Source organism: Vanessa tameamea, chromosome 27 (assembly GCF_037043105.1).
Source record: "Vanessa tameamea isolate UH-Manoa-2023 chromosome 27, ilVanTame1 primary haplotype, whole genome shotgun sequence".
In the NCBI taxonomy this organism is placed as follows: Eukaryota; Metazoa; Arthropoda; class Insecta; order Lepidoptera; family Nymphalidae; genus Vanessa; species Vanessa tameamea.
The window spans coordinates 2550863-2572804 of record NC_087335.1 but is presented as its reverse complement, the minus strand read 5'-3'; the positions used below and the strand labels follow the sequence as shown (position 1 = coordinate 2572804).

The 21942-nt window shown below is 31.1% G+C and overlaps 3 protein-coding genes across 3 annotated transcripts; 1 reads left to right on the top strand and 2 right to left on the bottom strand.

Annotated features, from left to right (window-relative positions):
• Nucleotides 1-4482: 4482 nt before the first annotated feature.
• Nucleotides 4483-12666, bottom strand: LOC113392028 (seipin). Its single transcript, XM_026628230.2, has 9 exons — nucleotides 12062-12666; nucleotides 11322-11467; nucleotides 10714-10798; nucleotides 9293-9410; nucleotides 8426-8564; nucleotides 7201-7286; nucleotides 6515-6596; nucleotides 5197-5266; nucleotides 4483-4606 (listed from the first exon to the last, which is right to left on the bottom strand). Exons 1-9 carry the CDS (start codon nucleotides 12328-12330, stop codon nucleotides 4585-4587), a joined length of 1017 nt encoding a protein of 338 aa, XP_026484015.2. The 5' UTR covers nucleotides 12331-12666; the 3' UTR covers nucleotides 4483-4584.
• A 603-nt stretch (nucleotides 12667-13269) lies between these two features.
• LOC113391974 (uncharacterized) lies at nucleotides 13270-17927 on the top strand. The gene is made up of 4 exons (XM_026628137.2): nucleotides 13270-13702; nucleotides 14611-14720; nucleotides 14900-15390; nucleotides 15746-17927. Exons 1-4 carry the CDS (start codon nucleotides 13456-13458, stop codon nucleotides 17850-17852), a joined length of 2955 nt encoding a protein of 984 aa, XP_026483922.2. The 5' UTR covers nucleotides 13270-13455; the 3' UTR covers nucleotides 17853-17927.
• LOC113391981 (uncharacterized) lies at nucleotides 17921-21513 on the bottom strand. Its single transcript, XM_026628148.2, has 3 exons — nucleotides 20949-21513; nucleotides 19895-20171; nucleotides 17921-19715 (listed from the first exon to the last, which is right to left on the bottom strand). The coding sequence occupies exons 1-3, from the start codon at nucleotides 21258-21260 to the stop codon at nucleotides 19621-19623; spliced, it is 684 nt and encodes a 227-aa protein (XP_026483933.2). The 5' UTR covers nucleotides 21261-21513; the 3' UTR covers nucleotides 17921-19620.
• Between the last annotated feature and the right edge of the window lie 429 nt (nucleotides 21514-21942).

Sequence of the window (21942 nt, the reverse complement as noted above, 5' to 3'; positions counted from 1 at the left end):
AGTTAAAAACAGAAGTAACATAAATAAGTATGCAAATTATCGTCTGATTTCGTTATTATTATTTTAGTCTTTCTATCACATTTTTAATTTACATAATATATAATTAACACAATGACTGAGGCTAAAAAATACCCCTTGACTTATTTTTCCTGAATATCTCCATTAATATTTTTTACTTAATCGATACGCGCATAACGCCATTCAATCCCTCTGTCGCCTTATAAATTAGTGTCGGAAAAGACCTGTGACACTGTCCTCCCTAATGTAATGTAATGGCGTAAATAACGCCGTATTGTAAATAATAACAATGGTCCTCTTGACCGGATTTTGACCCCAACGGCCATTTTCAACGAATACTAGTCAACATACTAGCGGAGGGTATTATATATTGTTGTAAATGATTTATAATCAATGTATTTGTGTATATAAAAACTAATAAATAGATATCATTGGGGGTTTAGCACGTGTTTCCTCAATTTTCTTGCAGACCATTATGTTCCGAACTACAAGGATGGCACCATGTAGTGGGATTTCGGTAACCCAGCACCACCTTTAATCGTAGTCAATACTTATTCCTGTAGACGAAACGTACCCATCGCTCATATGATTATATTATATTAAAATAAATGTTGAAAAAAATAATTGAGATATCAAACTTCAACTACACTGCCATATTAAATATCTTCTGAAGGCACTCTTGAAATGTTTCTAAAATAGATATAATTTCTAAAAATGTGTGCTCATTTTAAAAAAATAATGTACTGTTTTTGGTTAATTTCGCGTGTTGTGATACGAGTCACTTGTAACAAACATTTTCATTTTTGAAGTCATATCAATTAAATAAAAATTTTCATGCATTATTTTAGCACAGATATATATATATTGGTAATTCGACGTATTCCCGTTAAGAGGTGATAGGGGTGATTATTTGCGATAATTTTAACCCCCATAAGCATGATGTAAAAGTTAACCATTATTGAGTTATAACGTTTTTTAGATTTTTTCAAAATAAGTCAAAATTGCAACTTTACAAAACTTTATAAAAACGAATAAACACTGGTTTTTTGTCAATATTAAAACAATAATTATCGGTCCAAATTTAAAAATGCGAGACGGAAAAATGTATTTTTTCAATTTTTTTTTTAATTTTTTTTTCACAAAAATGCCTTAAAAACAAAATAAACATTATGAAACTTGTCCTGCAAGAAAAAACATAACCGTTTTATCAGCTCTCCAAAAATGTATAACAACTAGGAACTTATTTCAAAATAACCGAAATAAAATGACCACAAAGGACGCTGGTGGAAATTTGTATTCGAACATGAACGAATTCGGACTAAAGTTCGCTCTTTAAAATTCACACAAAATTAATTAAAAACAATACCCAATGTAAATAAAACTAAAATACAAATTTAAAATAAAATTTAGAATTCAACTACAGATTTTTTTCAAATTATTCCGCATCATATTTGATGCGATCTTTTTTATTCTTATTTCGGAGTGTTCCGCGGATGATACAGGCGAGACGGCGTAAACTAGGGATTTCACGTGACCCCAGACAAAGAACTCAACCGGCGTTTAGTCCGAACTCCTACCAGGCCACGGAATGGGTTCTACTCTACTCCGATTAGGAAAAGGTGCAGTACATCTGTCTGTCATCAGTCATAATTATCGCAAATAATCACCTCCTAACGGGAATACGTCGAATTACCAATAACCCCGTATATTTTTATTATTGTTTTAGTTATTTACGTACATATCAATATAACTGTTGTGACGCTCATCCCTAGCATATATGGTGTAAAATATACAGTGTATGTAATCCTAATAAAATAAGATTTGTTTTAAATGTTGAATTTGTGTTATGTAAATAGTTATAATAATAAATTATACCCTACCAGAGAGGCTTTTTTTCTTGCCGTTTTCAGGTTATTTGAATTTAATTTAATGCGGATTGTTAAAGAATTAAAATCAATAGTCACAAACGTCATTAAAAAATGAATAACTAAAAGTTGTATAGCATCTGTTCCTGATGTCTGCCTCTGGCTAATGGTGGTATCATTAATCAGAGGAGCTAGGTGTAAAAATCTAGAAAAACCTCTACTAAGGTTTATTCCGTAGTCACAATCATGGTTCTATAAGGTGATTTATTTAGATGAACTATATTAAAAAATAAGTAAATAAAAGTTTTTTTTTTATATCGGTAGGCGGACGAGCAAATGGGCCACCTGATGGTAAATGGTCACCTCCGCCCATAGATAATGGCGTTGTAAGAAATATTAACCATTCATTCATTCATCACCAATGCGCCACCAACCTTGGGAACTAAGATGTTACGTCCCTTGTGCCTGTAGTTACACTGGCTCACTCACCTTTCAAACCGGAACACAACAATGCTGAGTACTGCTGTTTGGCGGTAGAATATCTGATGAATGGGTGATACCTACCCAGACGGGCTTGCACAAAGCCCTACCACCAAGTAAGTACATTTTTTTAGCTAAATTAATCGTCATAAAGAGATTATTTGTTTGATATTTTGCCCATAACTATGGTCTATTCTGTAGTTCCAATTTTTAATGACTCGTTCAAAAATTTCTTATATTTCAAGTCTAGAGGTATGTCTCATGGTCTAGGTGGCCATTTCACAAAATTTCTATGTGTAGTATAAATATCGGTATGATCCAAAATGATCTCAAAATAAAAATGACAAGTAGCATAGTCTTGGTGAGATCAAATGTTATCGTAGCAGCACACTTAAGATATCGTATAAGTTACTGCGTTAATCACTCATACTATTGCAAGCCGATGAAATTTAATGTACTTAGAGGGGCGCGCCTTCGGTAAATCCCGGCGTTATTTTTCCTCCCCTATGTGCTGGATTTAATCTATTTGGTCGCGTATAATTATAATTTGTTTATTTGCGTATAGATATAATTTTCTTTGCTTTCGGTAACCCGAGTATAAAGACCTTATAACTTGATTAACGATCAAGATTACTAAACTTTATCAAACGATGGCTGTGATTATTTTTTATGATTTTGTAAATCTTTTAAACCTTATTTATGAAATATATTCAATGATAAGTGATCATAAATTAAGAATTACTTTGTCAAAATGAGAGCCCAGGTGGCCCAGTGGTTAGAATGCGTGCATCTTAACCGATGATTTCGGGTTCAAACCCAGGCAGGCACCACTGAATTTTCATGTGCTCAATTTGTGTTTATAATTCATCTTGTACTCAAATGTCTAATTTCACAAATTCTGCCACATGTGTATTCCACCAACCCGCATTGGTGCAGCGTGTTGGTATATGCTCCATACCTTCTCCTCAAAGGGAGCCCAGCAGTGGGATATTTACAGGCTGCTAATGTATGTATGTATGTATTTACAAAATAAAACAAGTCTGTTATCGAAACAGTATTATATTCATCCCATAATAATATAAAACAATACAATTTATTTGAAAACATATTTATGAAACATTTACATTATTTTCCTATAATATAGATATGAATAATAATTACATAATTTTCTATGACTGCATGTAACGAGAATGATCTAGAAAAACAAAACACACTAAAACTAGATAATAAAGCCGTTTATTTGGGCGGTACAAATTTTTCTTACAATAAATCGATAATTTTAATTTTGACATCATAATATTGAACTACCGAATATCGAAGAACATTACATTACAAGAAGTCAAAATATATTCATGAAGGTTTTACTACTTCTTAAAGTTTATACGCATTATTTTGCCTATTATGAAAGCTCGTTTCGATTGGACGATTACACATTTTTAGGGGAATCCCCACGATTCCACTAAACGGGGAAAATACAAAATAGGAATCTCCCGATTTCTTTGTCTATGATAAGGAGTTATTAGGCATTATTACATATGATGCTAGTATGGCGGTCATAGATTTTTCTGGGAACGACTTTTTGCCTTATGTTCCACAAGACTAAGTGCTCCTGTGGATTCGAGCGAATGAATGCGATTGTGATGGTGATTAACCATTTACATCGACACCACTACATCAGCTGAATTATTGCCATCAAACTAACACATACCAAAAAAAAGAACCATGATATCAAATATAGATTTAAAAATGAATGTACATTTTCTAAAATTTCTTAAAGGATTTTGACTTTTGGATGGATTTTTATTCTTCGAAATGTAGTAATTTCTTTTTAATATTATACAAAAAATAAATGACTAAAGTGTTTAGATGTCATTTATTCCCTAAACCTGTCATTGTATCCTATATTATGACGTCAACGGATATCAAGATGGCGGACGTTAGCTGTCACATTGTAAAATTGTATAAGTGTTATTCTTTTTAAACTTTAATAAAAAAAAAACAATTAAGAATCAGAAAATATAAATTAGATAAAACCATTAATATAATTAAAAAAACTTTCATATTTGGACATTTATAACCGACTAACATAGTCTACTCCCAGTTAATAATAAACAATATTAATACAACCCATTTATTAAATAATCAAATTTAAAACATTTATTAATGAATTTGTTTTAAAATATCAGTCTTACGCTAATTTCTCCAATATAATTTACCGTCCTCATTCGACCGTCGGCGATATACTGGAAATAAAAAATACTTATTAAACAAATTAGATCCTCTAAAAAAAGGTTTTAATAAATAATACGCCATTTTTTAGAGACGTGACGTCATACTATTTTAATTTTAAAGTTGTGAGAAATAAGTGAAAATGGCGATTCCAAATTCCAATGATGCATGAGATCCATTAAATAAGCATATAATTTTCCCTCAGGACTGTAATTAAAGCCAGTGTCGGTGGCGATATGTTAAGAACAGATAGGTCAAGAACCACAGGGTTTTCGAGTGTTTTTTGTGTGTACAATTCATCCCGTGCTTGGCGGGCAACAATCTTTTTCATCAAGAGAGACGGCCTTAGCCCAGCAATGGGAAGTTTACAGGCTTACCAACTTTTTTGTGTGTTGCACACATACAAACATATTCATTATTTATATTTTGTAACATATTTACAACATATCTGTCAAGTTAGAAAGTGTCTGTTAGAAATCAATATTTATTAATAATTCTTATTATGTATCTTAATGGAACACTTGAGACTTAATGTGATTTAGGAAAAAAATAATTCAATAACTGTACTGTATTACATAACATAATCGTAAAAATACACACTCACGATTTCTTCTTCTCCTCTAATCTTTGGAACTCTTCTAGAAGGGTCTCTTCTTCGATGAACGGAAAAGAGTCTGAAACGATCATCATCAGAGCCATTAATAAACCTATAAAATTTTCTAATGCTAAAATTTAATTTGCATAAACGCTATAAGATAACGCATAATATACAGCTGTACCATATTTAACACATTACATTATAAGACTGACAAAGAAAATTTATGAATTAGGAATTCAGATTCGCATTGAGGTAGAATGGCTATTGTACTTCGCTTAGAATCAAATCATGCGTCATTTGACGCACTAACACCTTGAACATCATGATATATGTCATTATTTTACGGTTTTCAAGATATTATAACACATTTTATTAGAAAGAGTACATTTCTTGAAATTGCTTTAAAACGAAACATCTTTTATGGCTTGGCGAAGCACCAGATTCCACGATTTTCTCCATCCATATTTCTGACACCAAATTTTTTGGTATTCCAAAGTGCCTGTTAAGTTTTGCATTCTGAATTAAAAAAATCGCGACCCTAACAATACTATAGTGCAAGGAACACTAAGTTGGACAAAGTTGGAAGTTCTTCAACTTCCAACTTCCAAACTAGCGAGTTTGGAACGGAAATTTTCTCGACTGAAAAAATCCAATAATTGACTAATCGATTTATCGACCCGACCCGAGGTTTAAACGCAGAACCTGCGGACTTATATCTTTACTCAATTCCAACCATAACAGGAAAACAGTCAAATAAACAACATTAAATGTTGTCCAATTTTGACAGCAAATTGACGCGATATCATTGGTCGAGAACTTGATTAATCTATGATACTCACTATGGATTTGCGAAAAAATGGCGTTTTGAACGTCGACGAAACTGTTATAGGAATTTTGGAAGTTAAATCAAAGTGGAAATATGTGATTAAGCGTAGTTGTGTTGTATTATAAATAAAGATATATTAATCATAAACTCTTAGCATAGCACAATATAGCTGAGTTATTAGCAAATCGCATGGAATACATAAATCTAAGGTTTGTTTATTGTTTTTCCTACTTCTATTGGCATAGGCTATAGACACCAGACTACCGGAGCAGTTACATATTCATTTCATTTAACATCACATATTTTGTTGACTTGACCTAAGATTAAAATTAGTATCTAGAAATTTAAATTGAATAATCGTAGTTACTAGATACTTTGCGTCCGACCGGCGTGTCAATAAGTTCCACAATTTTACATATGTGCTCAGAATATAAATGTCGTCATTATGTCAAATATTCAAAGTAACGAATTAGACGTAAAACTAAAAATAAACATTACCTTCTCGTTCCAATTTCACTTTTCCAAAGAATTTCTTGTCGTCTTCCTCTTTCTCATTCTTTATCTCTATTCCCAATTTGCTCTGGAAATAATAACATGAGATAAGGTATCGTTGAATAATAGTTTGGATATCAGTAAATCTCCCACTGTTGGGCTAAGTGAGAACTTATGAATGATTATGGAATTAAAGTAAAGTATGGGAGGAATTATAAACTAGAGGAGGCTTTATGAAGAGAAGGTTTAGAGGTAATACCACACGTGTGGGAAGTTATCATTCATCACATGCAGGTTTCCTTGCGACGTTTTTCATCACCGAAGATGATGAATTATAAACAATTCGAGCACATTAAACCAGAGGCATTTTCCCAGGTTTGTTCCACAAAAAAACCGGTGACGCTGTGTATCTTACTATTCTTATAATAATAATAATAAGTTTTTGTATAGGCGGACATGTTACTGTGCCACCTAATGATATGTGGTCACCACCAGCCATAGACACTATCGCTGTTAGAGATATTTACCATTCCGAAGGGAATAATGATGTTACACTGACTCCCTTACCCTTCAAACCGCTACACAATATTACTAAATATTGCTGTTTGGCGGTAGAATGTCTTATGAATAGGTGGTACTTACATAAACGAGCTTGCTACCACCAGGGAAAATAAAAATAGAATATAATTTACCTTAATAAAATCTGGGAGACCATCTTGTAAGTGGTACCAGCTCAGTATGAACATTAATGATACGAAGAACAGATTAGAGGAAATACCTGAAAACAAAAAAAAATATTATGGAGCTTAATAAAAGTATCTCAATGTAGATCAAAATATATTCTTAAAATATCACATGAAGATATGTTATAACATAATTAGCTTGTTGACTAATAACTTTGAAGTTGATATATTATGTAAAATTCTATATACCGTTAGATTATAATCTATCTAGCGCAATTGTAAACTGTCGAAAGATTGTGAACGATTATTCAATTAACAATAAAACATACACCTTTGATTGTTAGAATAGAGTTTTTATAATTAAACTACCGAAAAGTTATGCGTTAAATTGTAAGCACTAAGTTTCGGTTCACATTATTTCGAAAGTTTACAATTTCACGAGATAGATTATAATTTAATGATGATGAAATTCGCGAATGTCCCATCAATAGACCAAATTGAAAACGGATGAAACAGTGAAGCGCTAAATATTGGTTTACCAGTTAGGCATTACGAAAAAACGTCGCCTTATCTATTAGTAAAGATATATCTTTTTGTTACACTTTCACGACCACTAGACAACTTTACCGAAAGTGATGAAATTTGGTATAAAGCTAAATGAACCACAAGGACATATACTCTATTCCAACCATAACAGGAAAAAAAGCCAAATAAACAACATTTGACAGCAAATTGACGCTGGAATTGGAATTTTGGAAGTTAAATTAAAATGGAAATAAGTAGTTAAGTGTCGTATTATAAATAAATATACATTAATCATAAACTCTTAGTAGTGCACAATATAGCTGAGTTATTAGCAAATCGCATGAAATACGTAAATCTAAGGTTTGTTTATCTTTTTTCCTGCTTCCATTGGAATAGGCTATAGGCTATGACGCTATGACATTTGTAGACTACGGACGCCCTCTTACACGCGGGCGAAGCCGACTTTTTGTAAATATACCCATAACCGATCGAGCACTCCTCGAGAAATAACCTTCATAAAACTGCGTTAGTAATTGATGGCGTTTTAAACAGTTATGGCACATTTAATAGTAAAATGAAATCTACTGTAAATGCATCCACTTTTGTCTAGTCTCGTGTAAAATGATGTTTAATTTTTTCTAACTTCTATTGCGATATTTTATATGATTGCAATGAATGAATAGATTGCATGCTTACTAAATCATCTCACCAATGATCGCGGAGGTCTTCGGCCAGTAGTACATGACGTAACGTAGACCTGTGAAGTGAGCTTCGATCTGAAGTTCGCAAGACAACACTTGGACGAAACGCGATTGTAACTCTACGTACGCGTCTGTTACTGGGAGCGTCTGAAATTTTACAAACAGTTTCAAAACCAAACTCTCAACTAACCAATATAAATTTCATAAATTCGTATGAATCTTTATAACACATAAACAAAAAAATAAAAACACAATTTTTAAAATTGATCGACTGTTTTCCTTCTTAGTATTATTCCATAATCCCGGATTTTGGCGAAACCTTTACTTATAACTATTATTATTATAATAATAAGTATAATTATAAAAGATATAGGATAACTTAAATTGTAGAGAGTAAATTAGGAAAGAACTAGGCATACGAAAATAATAAAGTTTAAAAAGATGTACAGGCGGAGCAAAGTCTGCCGGGCCTGTTCCTTTTTAGTCCAAGAATAAGATGGCAATATACTTTTTTTTTTTAATTTTCATTTTATCGGTAGGCAGACAGGTAAATGGACATTGACGCTGTAAGAAATAATAAACATTCCTTACATTACACCAACGCGCAGCCAACCTTGGGAACTAAGATGTTACGTCCCTTGTGCCTGTAGTTACACTGGCTCACTCACCCTTCAAAATGCGTAAATAAACTGCTGTTTAGCGGTAGAATATCTGGTGGTATATACCCAAACGGGCTTGCACAAATTGTTGATAGAGGTTAAAAGATTTATTAATAGCAACCACAAACGTGTTTCCATCAAAAGTCTAATGGTTCTCAGTCGAACTATTGGAAAGACTAACTACTATACGGTGAGAGAATCCTTCAAACTTAATACCTGATCGTCTTCGAAGTCACTGAAAAGTTCCACTTGAATTATTTGTTTCTCTTCATTAAAACCTGATATTAACAGAGGCGCGTAAACCAATGTTCGCATTATCTGATGTAATTTCGATCTGCAATAAGTGATCATTACTTTAGATAAGACGTTTAAAACAATCATAGCCTACGTGAATACAGAGCGACTTACATATGACCTTCAAAACCCTGTAAAACTGGCGAACTAGTTACGTAGCATATATTGGATTGGATTTTTTTGGACTAGATTGACTGACTGGGTCTTTGGTCTAGTGGCAAGATATAAGGCCACAGATTCCGAGGGTCTCTTCAAACCCCAGGTCGAGCCGATAACAAGTTGTTCTAAACAAAATCAGTAACAGAATATGGACGTTGTGAGAGTGTCCCATGTCTCGGAAAGTACGTAAAGCCGTTGGTCCTCTACCTGAAGTCTTTGTGGTCGCTTCGGATTTGCCGTACCATCGGATTATGAGGGAGGGAATAGAGAGTGCACCTGTGTTTGTGCACACACACCTGCACTACAGTATGTCCTGCGTAGTTGAATGGTCTCCCTTAAGATTGGTCCTAGTGGCTCAAATTGGTCAGGACTATGACTACGAATGATATTGACGATGTTGATGTCTTTGATTAGTCTTTGTTGGAGTACGATCTACACCAGAGAACTCTGTAGTCATTAGTATTTAGTAAACAATTAAACACACCCAAATAATAATAATTAAACATTATTATTACAACTAATATAATCGATTCAGAACTAATTGCCAGACCATATTTGAATGTCGCAATGTAATTCAGAACGATAACTTTAATCACAAAAATTCACATCGATAATAAAATATCGGCGTCATACAAGGTTCCGTTTTTGAACCAGTTTATTATAAATTTCACATAATTGACTTTAAGCTTAGGATCTCTATTTACGACAACTATATTGGTAAATATCAAATTCTCTAAACGAGACTGATATCTATATATAACGGTAACTAATGATTTATTTCATAATTATTTCCAACAAATACCAAAATTTTCAACCAGACGTATCACCAATATAGTTAGTGTATTTTTTTTTTTTTTTATGCCATGGGTTGGCGGACGAGCGTATGGGCCACCTGATGGTAAGTGATCACCACCGCCCATAGACAAAGGCGCTGTAAGAAATATTAACCATTCCTTACTTCACCTATGCGCCACCAACCTTGGGAACTCAGATGTTGTGTCCCTTGTGCCTGTGATTACACTGGCTCACTTACCCTTCTAACCGGAACACAACAATACAGAGTACTGTTATTTGGCGGTAGAATATCTGATGAGTGGGTGGTACCTACCCAGGCGGGCTTGCACAACGCCCTACCACCAAGTAAAAGTATTTGATTTGTTTTTGTTTCTATCGTATATACATACCGATGTCGCAGCATAGCCGATCTACAGGACGATGATACTAACACGCCCCCCGAGGCTCGCATCTGTGCGCAGACCATAAACATACCTGGAAAAAATAAATTTAAGAAATTTAAAAATTAGGGAAAACTACTGCCATGAACTAAAGAACAATTACTGGAAATCCAAAGATAATTCATATGGTTCATATTTTATAAACCTTATACAAAATGTATTAATATATGCCTTGTTAAACTTAATATAACAAAAGCTAACTTCTTACTAATATTTTTCTTTATTATTCAAATCATCATACATAGATATACACAAACACCATCATAGAAGCATAACTATTCCAGTGATTGACGATGCATCAACAATTGGGGATTCCAAGAAAAAGGGTACCCATAACTACACTGGGACTATGGTTCTACATGTGGGACAAAAATACAAGGAAAAATATTATTATAACTGTTACGAATGTTGTTACATATAGTACTTTTATAAAAAAATATTTTGTCATCATTTTTATTAAAAAAATATAATAGAATGTTTTTCGTTTTTGATATGAACTAATTTCAATACATGTTTCCTTTGTATATAAGTCAGTCAGGTCAAACCATCAATATTACCTAAGTCCTTATTGATCTGAGACTCGGGTACTTCCAGTAAAAGTTTAATTCGGTATGGCTGGGATGACATCAACATATGAGTCCTTCGTGTGAGTTGAACATGAGCCGATGGAAATGAACACACGCCCATATTCTCATCACATGATCTAAAAAAAAAGAACTTTATTATTTTATTTTTTTTAACCAAGCTTTACCAACATCCATCATATAGTGTTGATTTACATATTAATAGCAATTGCAAACCCAACTAATATTTCATTGATGTATATTATACATACCAAGAAGGTAAAGTATGCCATTTTTTAATTTTGACTTTGATGGCCTAAATTCATTATGTGAATATTTGCAATATGTTTAGAGCAAAGTTTCGGGTTTTATTTTCAGAGCATAAAGAATGTATATATTCATAAATGAAATACCTTAATGTTCAAGCTTTCTTTTGAAAAAAATAACATACTTGAAAACAATCATTATATTACATTTAAGTAAATGTGTATTCAATGAAAATAACTATAATATATATTTCTATTTATATATTACTGAAAATTACAATTTAAAAGATTTATAAATTCAACAACTGATACATCAAATAGTATTACATTTTAATGAAGGAATTTCGTAATTATTAACTTACACTGAATTTATGTAATAACATATTTTTTTTGCATAATATTTTTCATTAATGTAAAGATTGAAGTTTAAAGTACAAAGGTAACAAAATAAATGTTTACTAAACTTACTTGAACTGCAAATGCACGGGTCGCACGTGTGTAACATTCGGCATATACGTGTAATAAAAAACAACGTATAAAAATATTGAAATCCACAATATTGCTGACAAAAATACCGAAACAACACCAGCTCTATATAACAGTTCTTTCACACTCGTTATACTTTCATTTGTTTTCTTTTTATACCCCGTGTACTGTTCGCTAACAAAAGATTCGATAGGGCTACGAACGAAATCCCGATAAACTTTAAAGGGATTCATATATCCAAAAACAGCCATGTTAAAACACAATTTCGAACACAATTCAATTTATTATTGCACATATAATGAATCGGTCAAGGAAACGGATCTAGGATTGTGGGGTAGATAACTGATAAGGTCGATTTGATATTTAAAACAATGATAATTTGGTTAGATAAACTTCAGAAGTTCCGGAGGGTGAAATTGATAACGGTATCGGGTTAAACATTCGAACATGATATAGATTTTTTAAAAAGTTATTCAATATTTGATCATAATCTTAAATTATAATACAAATTACAATAAAGTATATTAAAATCGGCGATTACAAAATAAATGTTATTTACAAACTGTCAAAATATGTGCTAAGGCAAATTATCAAATACTACATTTCATTCAACTGGTTTTCAACGTCCATGAACCAAATTGATTTAACATATTTACATAAATAACCAAATTCAATTCAATAAATATATAATATGGTTTTTTGATATACATACGTCATTTATTTGATTTAAAAATTATAAGATAGACCTATATAAAAGTAATAATTGTTAAACGACATCAAATTATGACATATTATAACAATTTCATTTTCATTGAATGTCAAACTTTTTGACAATAATGTTCACAACAAATGTTAAAGTATAATTTTGTAATAAAAAAATCTAATATACAAAAGATACATGAATAAAATAAATTATATTTTTTATGGATTGGGTAAATTTTTAGTTTTGTTCTTTTTATAATTAATGTGCTTAGATGCTTATATTATATTTCAACAACATTGCTGCTTATAGCTGTACCACTACTAATGAACAATGTTATTAAAACCATAACTTAATAACTGAGATCCTATAATTGACATTACATTCACGTTATGTGCAGCGAATGTAAATTTAATAAAATATTGCCTTCATACATAATATTTATGTTATTGATATTTTTAATATTACTTGTGTTATTCCAGGTTAGAATCAAACAAAGACGTAATATTAAGTGTACCTGCTATACACAAAAGTATTTACGAAATCAGTAAAATCTAGAGCTCAAGTTCTTCATGAAAGGAAAATGTCTTCACTTCATTATCCTAATATACTTCTACTGAAATGAAACTACTTCTCACTCCTTCTAATAACACATTAATAAAATATCTATACAAGGATGAAAATGATTTGTTCATGTAAAAGTTTTACTCGTAATAATGTACACAGAAGGCTCATTTACAGTACTACTAAAATAATTCCTAAGGAAAATCTACCAGCTCCTGCATACAAACCAGAAATTGTAGAAAAGAATAAATATGATAATTGGGAAAAGAAGAGAATTTTTGAAGCCAAAATAAACAGTGATGATACTACATTTAGCATTGTTCTACCACCACCCAATGTCACAGGGAAATTGCATTTAGGTGAGTTTTCATTCCAACATTTCCTATTATTTAATTTCAATAATAGTAACAAGTATATGTTGTTTGTAATAATGTAAAAAAAAAAGAATGAAATTTTATTTTATTTTTTATTATTTAAACTATCTACAATCAATATTCTGTATTATAATTAGTTGATTAAAAAAAAGGTGTGCAAAAAATTTATGAAATGACCAATATTATGTTAACCCTATTTAATTTGGAAGATAGAAAATTAGACACAGAATAACAATCTTTGAGCATTTAGTTGATCCACTTCTTGACAAACACAATCTTGCATTATCATCCTCCTGCCCTTATCCCAATTTTACTTGGGGTCGGCGCAGCAAGTCTTCTTCTTCCATACTTCTCTGTCAGGTGTCATCTCACAAGTAACATTCTTTCTAACCATATTGTCTTTCACACAATCTATCCATCGTTTCTTTGGTCGTCCTCCTACCTCTATATCCATCCACATCCTTTCTCAAAACCTTTCTCACAACATGGTCCTCATTCCTCCGCATAACATGCCCATACCAAGACAGCCGGTGTCCAGATACACAATTTTGCATATTAATTTTTAATTGCGTTTGGTATTGCTGAAGGCTTTTTTAGAAATATGGCTCTAATATTAATTACAGTCTGTGTTTAAATAACCTGTATAGAATTTATTTTTTTCCACCTCTAGAATGTGGTTTGAAGGCAGACTTTTTAGGAGACAAAAACCCTAAAGTATTTCCTCAGTAAAATTTGTTTAATCCAGACCAACCCAAGTATCAATCCAATGGAATCCTATTTAGTCTATATAAGAAGAGTTCTGCTAAAATAATTAAATCATAAATACAAAATGTTTTATAAAAATATAAATATATCAGCCATTTTTAAGTGTCTTATTTTCTGTCAATGTTTAGGTCACGCATTGTCCTCTACAATACAGGATGTTATAGTACGACGCCAAAGATCAATGGGACAAAATGTGTTATGGCTCCCTGGTACCGACCATGCAGGAATTGCTACTCAGGTAATTTGAATTACTATATATTTCCCATTCTATATTGTTTAACAATCTAATTATGATTGGTTAAGTAATGTTCATGTTGATATAACAAACTATGTAACTGGTGATGGAACCTTTTTCAAGAAGTGGTATAATTAGGTATGCTAAAAGTTTTATAATTTAGTAAAAAATCATATTTTCAGAGTGTTGTAGAAAAGTATTTAAAAACTAAGCAAAATATTGACCGACATGACATCGGTCGAAAAAAGTTTACCGAGGAAGTGTGGAAATGGAAAGAAATTCATGGCAACACTATAAACGAACAGTTAAGAATGCTAGGCTGTTCTTTAGATTGGTCCCGAGAAGTATTTACTATGGACAAAAAACACATGGACGCTGTAAACAAAGCTTTCATTAAACTCTATAAAAAGGGTCTTATATATAGAAGAAAAGCTCTAGTCAACTGGTGCAATGCGCTCAAATCAACAGTGTCGGATATAGAAGTTGAAAACAAAACAATAAACAGACCAACAGAAATAATGTTACCAGGTTACAAAAAAGTGGTAAAATTTGGGCTCATTTATAATTTTGCATACAAAGTCTGGGATAGCGATGAGGAAATTGTCGTATCTACAACAATGCCGGAAACCATGTTGGGTGACACTGCTGTTGCTGTACATCCAGAAGATGCGAGGTAATTTCCTACCACATATTTGTTTTTATCGTTTTTTTTTTTTGCAAACAGTCATATCATTTCATTTCACACACTTTTATAAGCTACGCCTCTAACATTGTATAAATATCTCATGTAGTTTCTTCAAACTTTGTTGAAATACCACAAGCCACTTTTGTCAATGTAGTGTAAAGTTAAATTTTTATAATGATCAATTTTACCAACTTATTCCACTGCCGGACAAAGTTTGTTACCTCAATCATTACTAAAATTATCTAAAGGCTAATTATGTCATTAAAATTAGATGCAACTTAGATATCTTACCAAACGAGGGTAGTTTAAATCACAATGTATTTATGTAACATTTCAATTTCAGGTATATACACTTGAAAGGTAAGAAAGTAGTTCATCCATTTCGAAATACAACAATACCGATAATATTTGACGGTTTTGTCGACATGAAATTCGGTACCGGAGTTGTTAAAATAACACCAGCACATAGCAAAGTAGATAATGAAATAGCAAGACACCACAATTTGCCACTACTACAGGTGATAAACGAAGATGGCGTCATGGAAAATTCTGGAAAGTTTAATGGTATAAAAAAATATGATTGTAGAGAAATATTGGTTGATACTCTAGACTCTCTAGGACTTCTGAAGTCTGTAAGCCCCCATCAAATGACTTTACCTATCTGCAGTCGAACCGGAGACGTTATAGAACACCTTCCTAAAGAGCAGTGGTTTCTATCTTGTAATGGATTGAACGAAAAAGCAAGACAAGCCGTTGAAGACAAAAGTTTGAAAATAGAACCGGATAAATTTGAGAAGAACTGGATTAATTGGACCAGTGATAACAGAGATTGGTGTATATCTAGGCAATTGTGGTGGGGACATCAGATACCCGCATATAAATGTAGTGCAGATAAAAATATTGTATGGATAGCCGCAACTGACGAACTTTACGCTAAGCACGAAGCTTCGAAATATCTTAGAACTCTGCCTGAAGAAATTACAGTTGAGAGAGATACAGACGTTCTAGATACATGGTTTTCGTCTGGAATATATCCGTTTGCTGCTCTAGGATGGCCACAGAGTAATAAGGGAGACTACCAAAAGTTTTATCCAATAAATCTAATGGTCACTGGTCATGATATACTAGGTTTTTGGGTGCATAGAATGATCATGCTCGGTATTGAACTAACAGGAAATCTACCCTTCAATAAAGTTCTGTTACATGGAATCATATGTGACAGTAAAGGTGCGAAAATGTCCAAGAGTAGAGGAAACGTCATAGATCCTATGGATATTATAAAAGGCATATCATTAGACGGCTTGAAAGAAAAAGTTGTCAGCATGCACAAAGATGGAATACTCAATGACGATGAGTTGAAAAAAGCTATTTCGTATCACAAATCAAATTTTTCAAATTCAAACGGTATACCGGAATGTGGTGTTGATGCACTACGGTTTACCCTACTATCGAATGATATCAAATCACATTTTGTGAGCTTTGACGTCTATCAGTGTCACGCGAATAAGTTATTCTGTAACAAGATATGGCAAAGCATTAAATACACACAGATATCTTATGACAAGTTAAAGGGAACAAATGAAGAACTAACCGTTAATGATTTGACTTATTTTGATAAATGGATTCTCAGTAGACTGTCGAATATGGTTGAAAATGTCAATAAGTCATTGGATCTATATGACTTCCATCTTGCTACGAAATCTTTAAGGACAATGATATATAATGAGTTTTGTGATATTTACTTGGAAGCCACAAAGCCAGGCTTTGATAGTGATGTGATGAAAACGAGTTATGCGCACGCACATACCCTATCTGCAGTATTGGAAACGTCATTAAGATGCTTATCACCTTTCATGGTTTACCTTACAGGTGAACTTATAACAAAAATACCAGCTTTTGAAACGAATATTATACACAATTTTAAAGATCAAAAAAGAGATTACTTAGATTTTCCAAACAGTAAAGATTTTCAAATTTGGAAAGATCTCGAATTTGAAAAGCAAGTAAATAAACTATTAAACGCAGTATTTCTAATAAGAGAAGTGAAAGGTTTCTATAATATACCAAATAAAATCAGATCGGCTATATTTGTGAAATCCACAGATGATAAATTAATATCAGATCTGAAGGGAAATAAAGTAATCATTCAAAATTTATCCAAAACTGGAGATATTACTATAAATGAAAATATTAATACAAAGGTTATCAATGTGATTTTAGATAAAGATACTGAAATATCTGTAGAAATACCTGGCACTGTTGAAAGCACAGCTATTAGAGAAAAACTGCAAAAGAAAATTAATAAAATCGAAGATAATTTGTTAAAACTAGAGGCCAGACTAACAAGCAATCATTACGTTAATACAGTGTCTGAATTAAGTCAAGAATTAGATAAAGAAAAATTAATATCAAAGAGGGAAGAATTGAAGCGTTTACGAAGACTGATTTAAAAGCAGCATTTATATATAGAAAGAAGTGAAATGTTAGAATTTAATTAATATAGCAATAATAAAACACATTTACAACCAACAATAAAAATTTATTTTTCCTTTTAATTGACTAATCATTGTGGTGGGTCTAAATAAATACTTTTTTGTAACAATACAAAAACATATTATTAAATAGAATTTACAAAAAAAAAAACAGCAATACTCAGTATTGTTTTGTTCCTATTAGAAGCATGAGTGAGCCAGTGTAACTACAAAGCACAAAGGACATAACATTTTAGCTCCCGTGGTATCTACCGCAATGGTAATGTAAGGAATGGTTAATATTTCTTACCGTGTCATTGTCTATAAGCAGCGATGACCACTTACCATCAGGTGGCTCATACGTCCTTTCGCTTAACAATCAAATTAAAAAAAAAAATGACCACCACACTATACAGGCTGCTTATATCCAACCCAATATCAATTAAAAGAGCTGAGACACAATCAAAATTGTCATACACATAAACTTAGAAATATCAACGAAAATATATTAAAAAACATTATTTAGAACTAAGAACTCACAAATATAACCGCATCAAATAGATTAAAAAAAATCAATACATACTTTACTCTCTGATCCAGAATTGTTAGATTTATTTAAAAAACATTTTAAAAGTGTAAAATTTGTCTAGATATTATATCAAAATATTTCGATGTTCATACAAGACTTCGTTATTCCAGGAATAAAATTTGGTCAATTACAACTTTGATTATGCCCATACCACACATCATTCACACTGGAATGCTATTTTTAAAATCTTTGTCCTTAATATAATATGATGCGGTCATTCGTGGCACTACACTAACATTATCTATAACACTATTTCTTACTACACACTCAACAACCAAAAACGATTCTTTTTTTAAAAAAGCTATCAAATATTTATTACAGTAACATTAAAGATTATTTTCATTTTCTTTTTTTTAAATACAAATTGCTTGTTGAAATTTATATTATTGTTTGTTTAAATAAAATAGAGAGATTTACTTTTACATATTTTCTTAATTTTAAATAAATTTCTAAAAGGTCCTCAAAATGTCTTTTTAAGCTCTAAGCAATTTTATTATATTGTTGATTTTAGTTTATTTGTGCAACATGAAAACATATATATATGTATATGTAAATTATTTTAATAAATATAAAATTATAATTTTCTAGATTTATTTTTTTCTTTAGTAACCTAATTTAAAAAATATATATCTTTTAAAATATCTCTCTGATATAAATAAAATAATATTTCAACAAATTATACCTGAAAAAGATACTGTATTCTTTTATCTGTGCAATAGAAACAACTAAAAAAAAAAGGAAAATAGATAATATCTTCACCTATAAACATTTTTAACTATTATAGTTTCCAATAATTACTTGTGCAGTTGTTTCCTTATAAAACGACAAATCATTGTATTACTGTGATTAAATGCTTAAACTACAACTACAGAAATAAAAATCAATTAATTGTTTTAAAATTTTCACTTTTTGACTAAATTTTTTTTTGTAAAATCTGGTTCTCAAAACTTTAATAATGTCATAACAAACATATAACTTCTAAACAATCGATTTTATAAACCTTTTGAAAATTATAATAATGCCTTTTTGTAAATCTGTAAATTTAATTACTATAATTAAAGGCCTATAAATATACATCTCAATATTATTTGGACGCACATCAAAATTTAACTAAATTAAAATAGTTGTAAGTTTTTTTTTTCATTATTGTAACTATTGCTATGACCTCTTTGGTACCTTACACTTTGTTTTTAATTTTGATATGACTTTTCTTTTATTTGTGTGCAGACATATATAATTTTTCTCAGAAGATTCTGAAAATAAAAAATGCAATATTTATGTATCTTGATATTGTTGTAAATAAAGCTAAATTAATCAAAAACCATTTGTAGTAACTAACATAAGAAAGATATTAGCAAGTCTCATAGAATATGTAAATCTACTATTACTACTACAGGTGTGTTATCTCATGCTACAAATTTAAAATACTCACTGTTTTTATGTATGTCAGGTGCCTTTTCCTTCTTCTTCTGATCCTCATGCCATTTCACATGCTTGACCAAACAGAATAAAAATTTAAATCTTTGTGGACATTTTGCACATGCATACATAAGATCTTCGCCTTCGTTCTCTATATCTCCGCTCTGATACAGACTCGCTAAGTCTCCTTCGTATTTCTCAGCATGTTTTATAACACCTCCTGGCAGTATTTCTAATGTCGGCCAACTGTCTGGATTCTGTTTTACTTCAGCCCTTTCTACTATTATGGTCTGTAAAATACATTTTTGAATCATTTAATGCTACTAATAAATAAAACATTAATTTAAATAAATAGTATGGTATATGGCTGAAAATTTTTATTTATTTATTTTATTTAAATATTCAATTTCATATAATTATCATCTTGTTCTAGATATTAACTGTTGTATTACATAGTATATTCAGACCACAAGAGGACAAAAGACAAATAAAAAACTTATAATTCTGAATAGACACAATATAAATGCTTGAATAATCTATGATATTTTGGTTTGAATGTTGACTGAGCCGTTAATGGATCTTTTTAAACAAATTTAATATACATAAAGGTAGTTAAGTGGAATAATATTATATTATAAAAAATATATATTAATCAAGAACCATCAGTATATGGCTTAGATATTAACTAAATTGTATGGAATATGTAAATCTAAGTTTTGTTTATCTTTATTCCCATTGGAGTATAGCCTTATAATCAATATCATTGGAAATGATTTTAAATTTTTAAATCTAATTAATCTCAAAAGGATTTATTATTGAAAAACATATCCTGTGTCATCTATTTTTTCAGTGACATTGGCAAAATAGTTTGCACTCATCTAGCCTTATTAAACTAAAACTAGATACATCACAGAAAAAAATTTAGTAAATATAATATACATGAATGTAGCATATTAATATTGTAAAATATATGGAGCATTTTTTTTAAATATTTCTTATTATTTATTGATAAAATATAAAAACCTGAAATTTATGACAAAAAAACTGAATATTGATAGTATACAAACCAACGGAACTTCCCGCGTCACAGGCGTTAGAACTTCTGGCACTATGAGTTCGGGATTATCGTTATCGTCAACTCCGACAATTTCCTCAGACTGTACAGACACCATGCTCCCTATGTTCGAGTCTTCTTCTAATTCTTCATCATTAACACAGACATCTTCGTATTGGGCATCGTCAACAACACAAGTTTCTAACAATTCATTTTTATTCACTATATACATTTCTGAACTTCTGTCTGGTTGTACGTCCTCCATCCTGACCAACGGAACATTTTCTAGGTCTTCGTTATTTTCCAAAGCACTTGTTGCAGACATTTCAATGTTTAAATGACACAGATCTGTTTATATTTTGTTTGACGTAAATAATGAAATCTGGTTATCTATTTATCGTACTTATAACTTAATATCAATTATAAACAAAAAGAAAAATAAATTCTAATGCACCACAAACGCCATATACGACAATTATAACTAAACTGTTTGGTTTTATATAATGAATAAGTAAAATAAGTGATTGTAAAACGTAATTACAATTTGCAAATCTTCCTGATGTCAGTTTCAAGTGACATTTAATATTTTTTAATATGTCAAATGTCACTATTTTGTATTCTATGACAAATAGATAATTTATAAATACAGTGCATGCATTTTCCTTGCTAGCGAATAAAAATAAACCTAAGTTTTTTAGAGACATTTATCATAAGAATTCTATCAAGGGCATAAAATATGATCTATTCTTTTAAATGTACAATATGACAACAATCATGGTACCTTAAGATATCTTCACGTTTACTAAAATGACTATGAAATAGTGCTTGAAAAGTAAACTTGAATCATAGCGATTGATTTAGCTCAAATCACTTACTCCTTGTGTAAAAAAAAAAAAGAATCGTCAAATTAATATTGTAAAAGATTTTCGCAACATAACTCATTTCTTGTAATTGTACTGGCAATTTAATTATCATTGTTAGCAAAATTTTGGAAGGAATGTTAAATT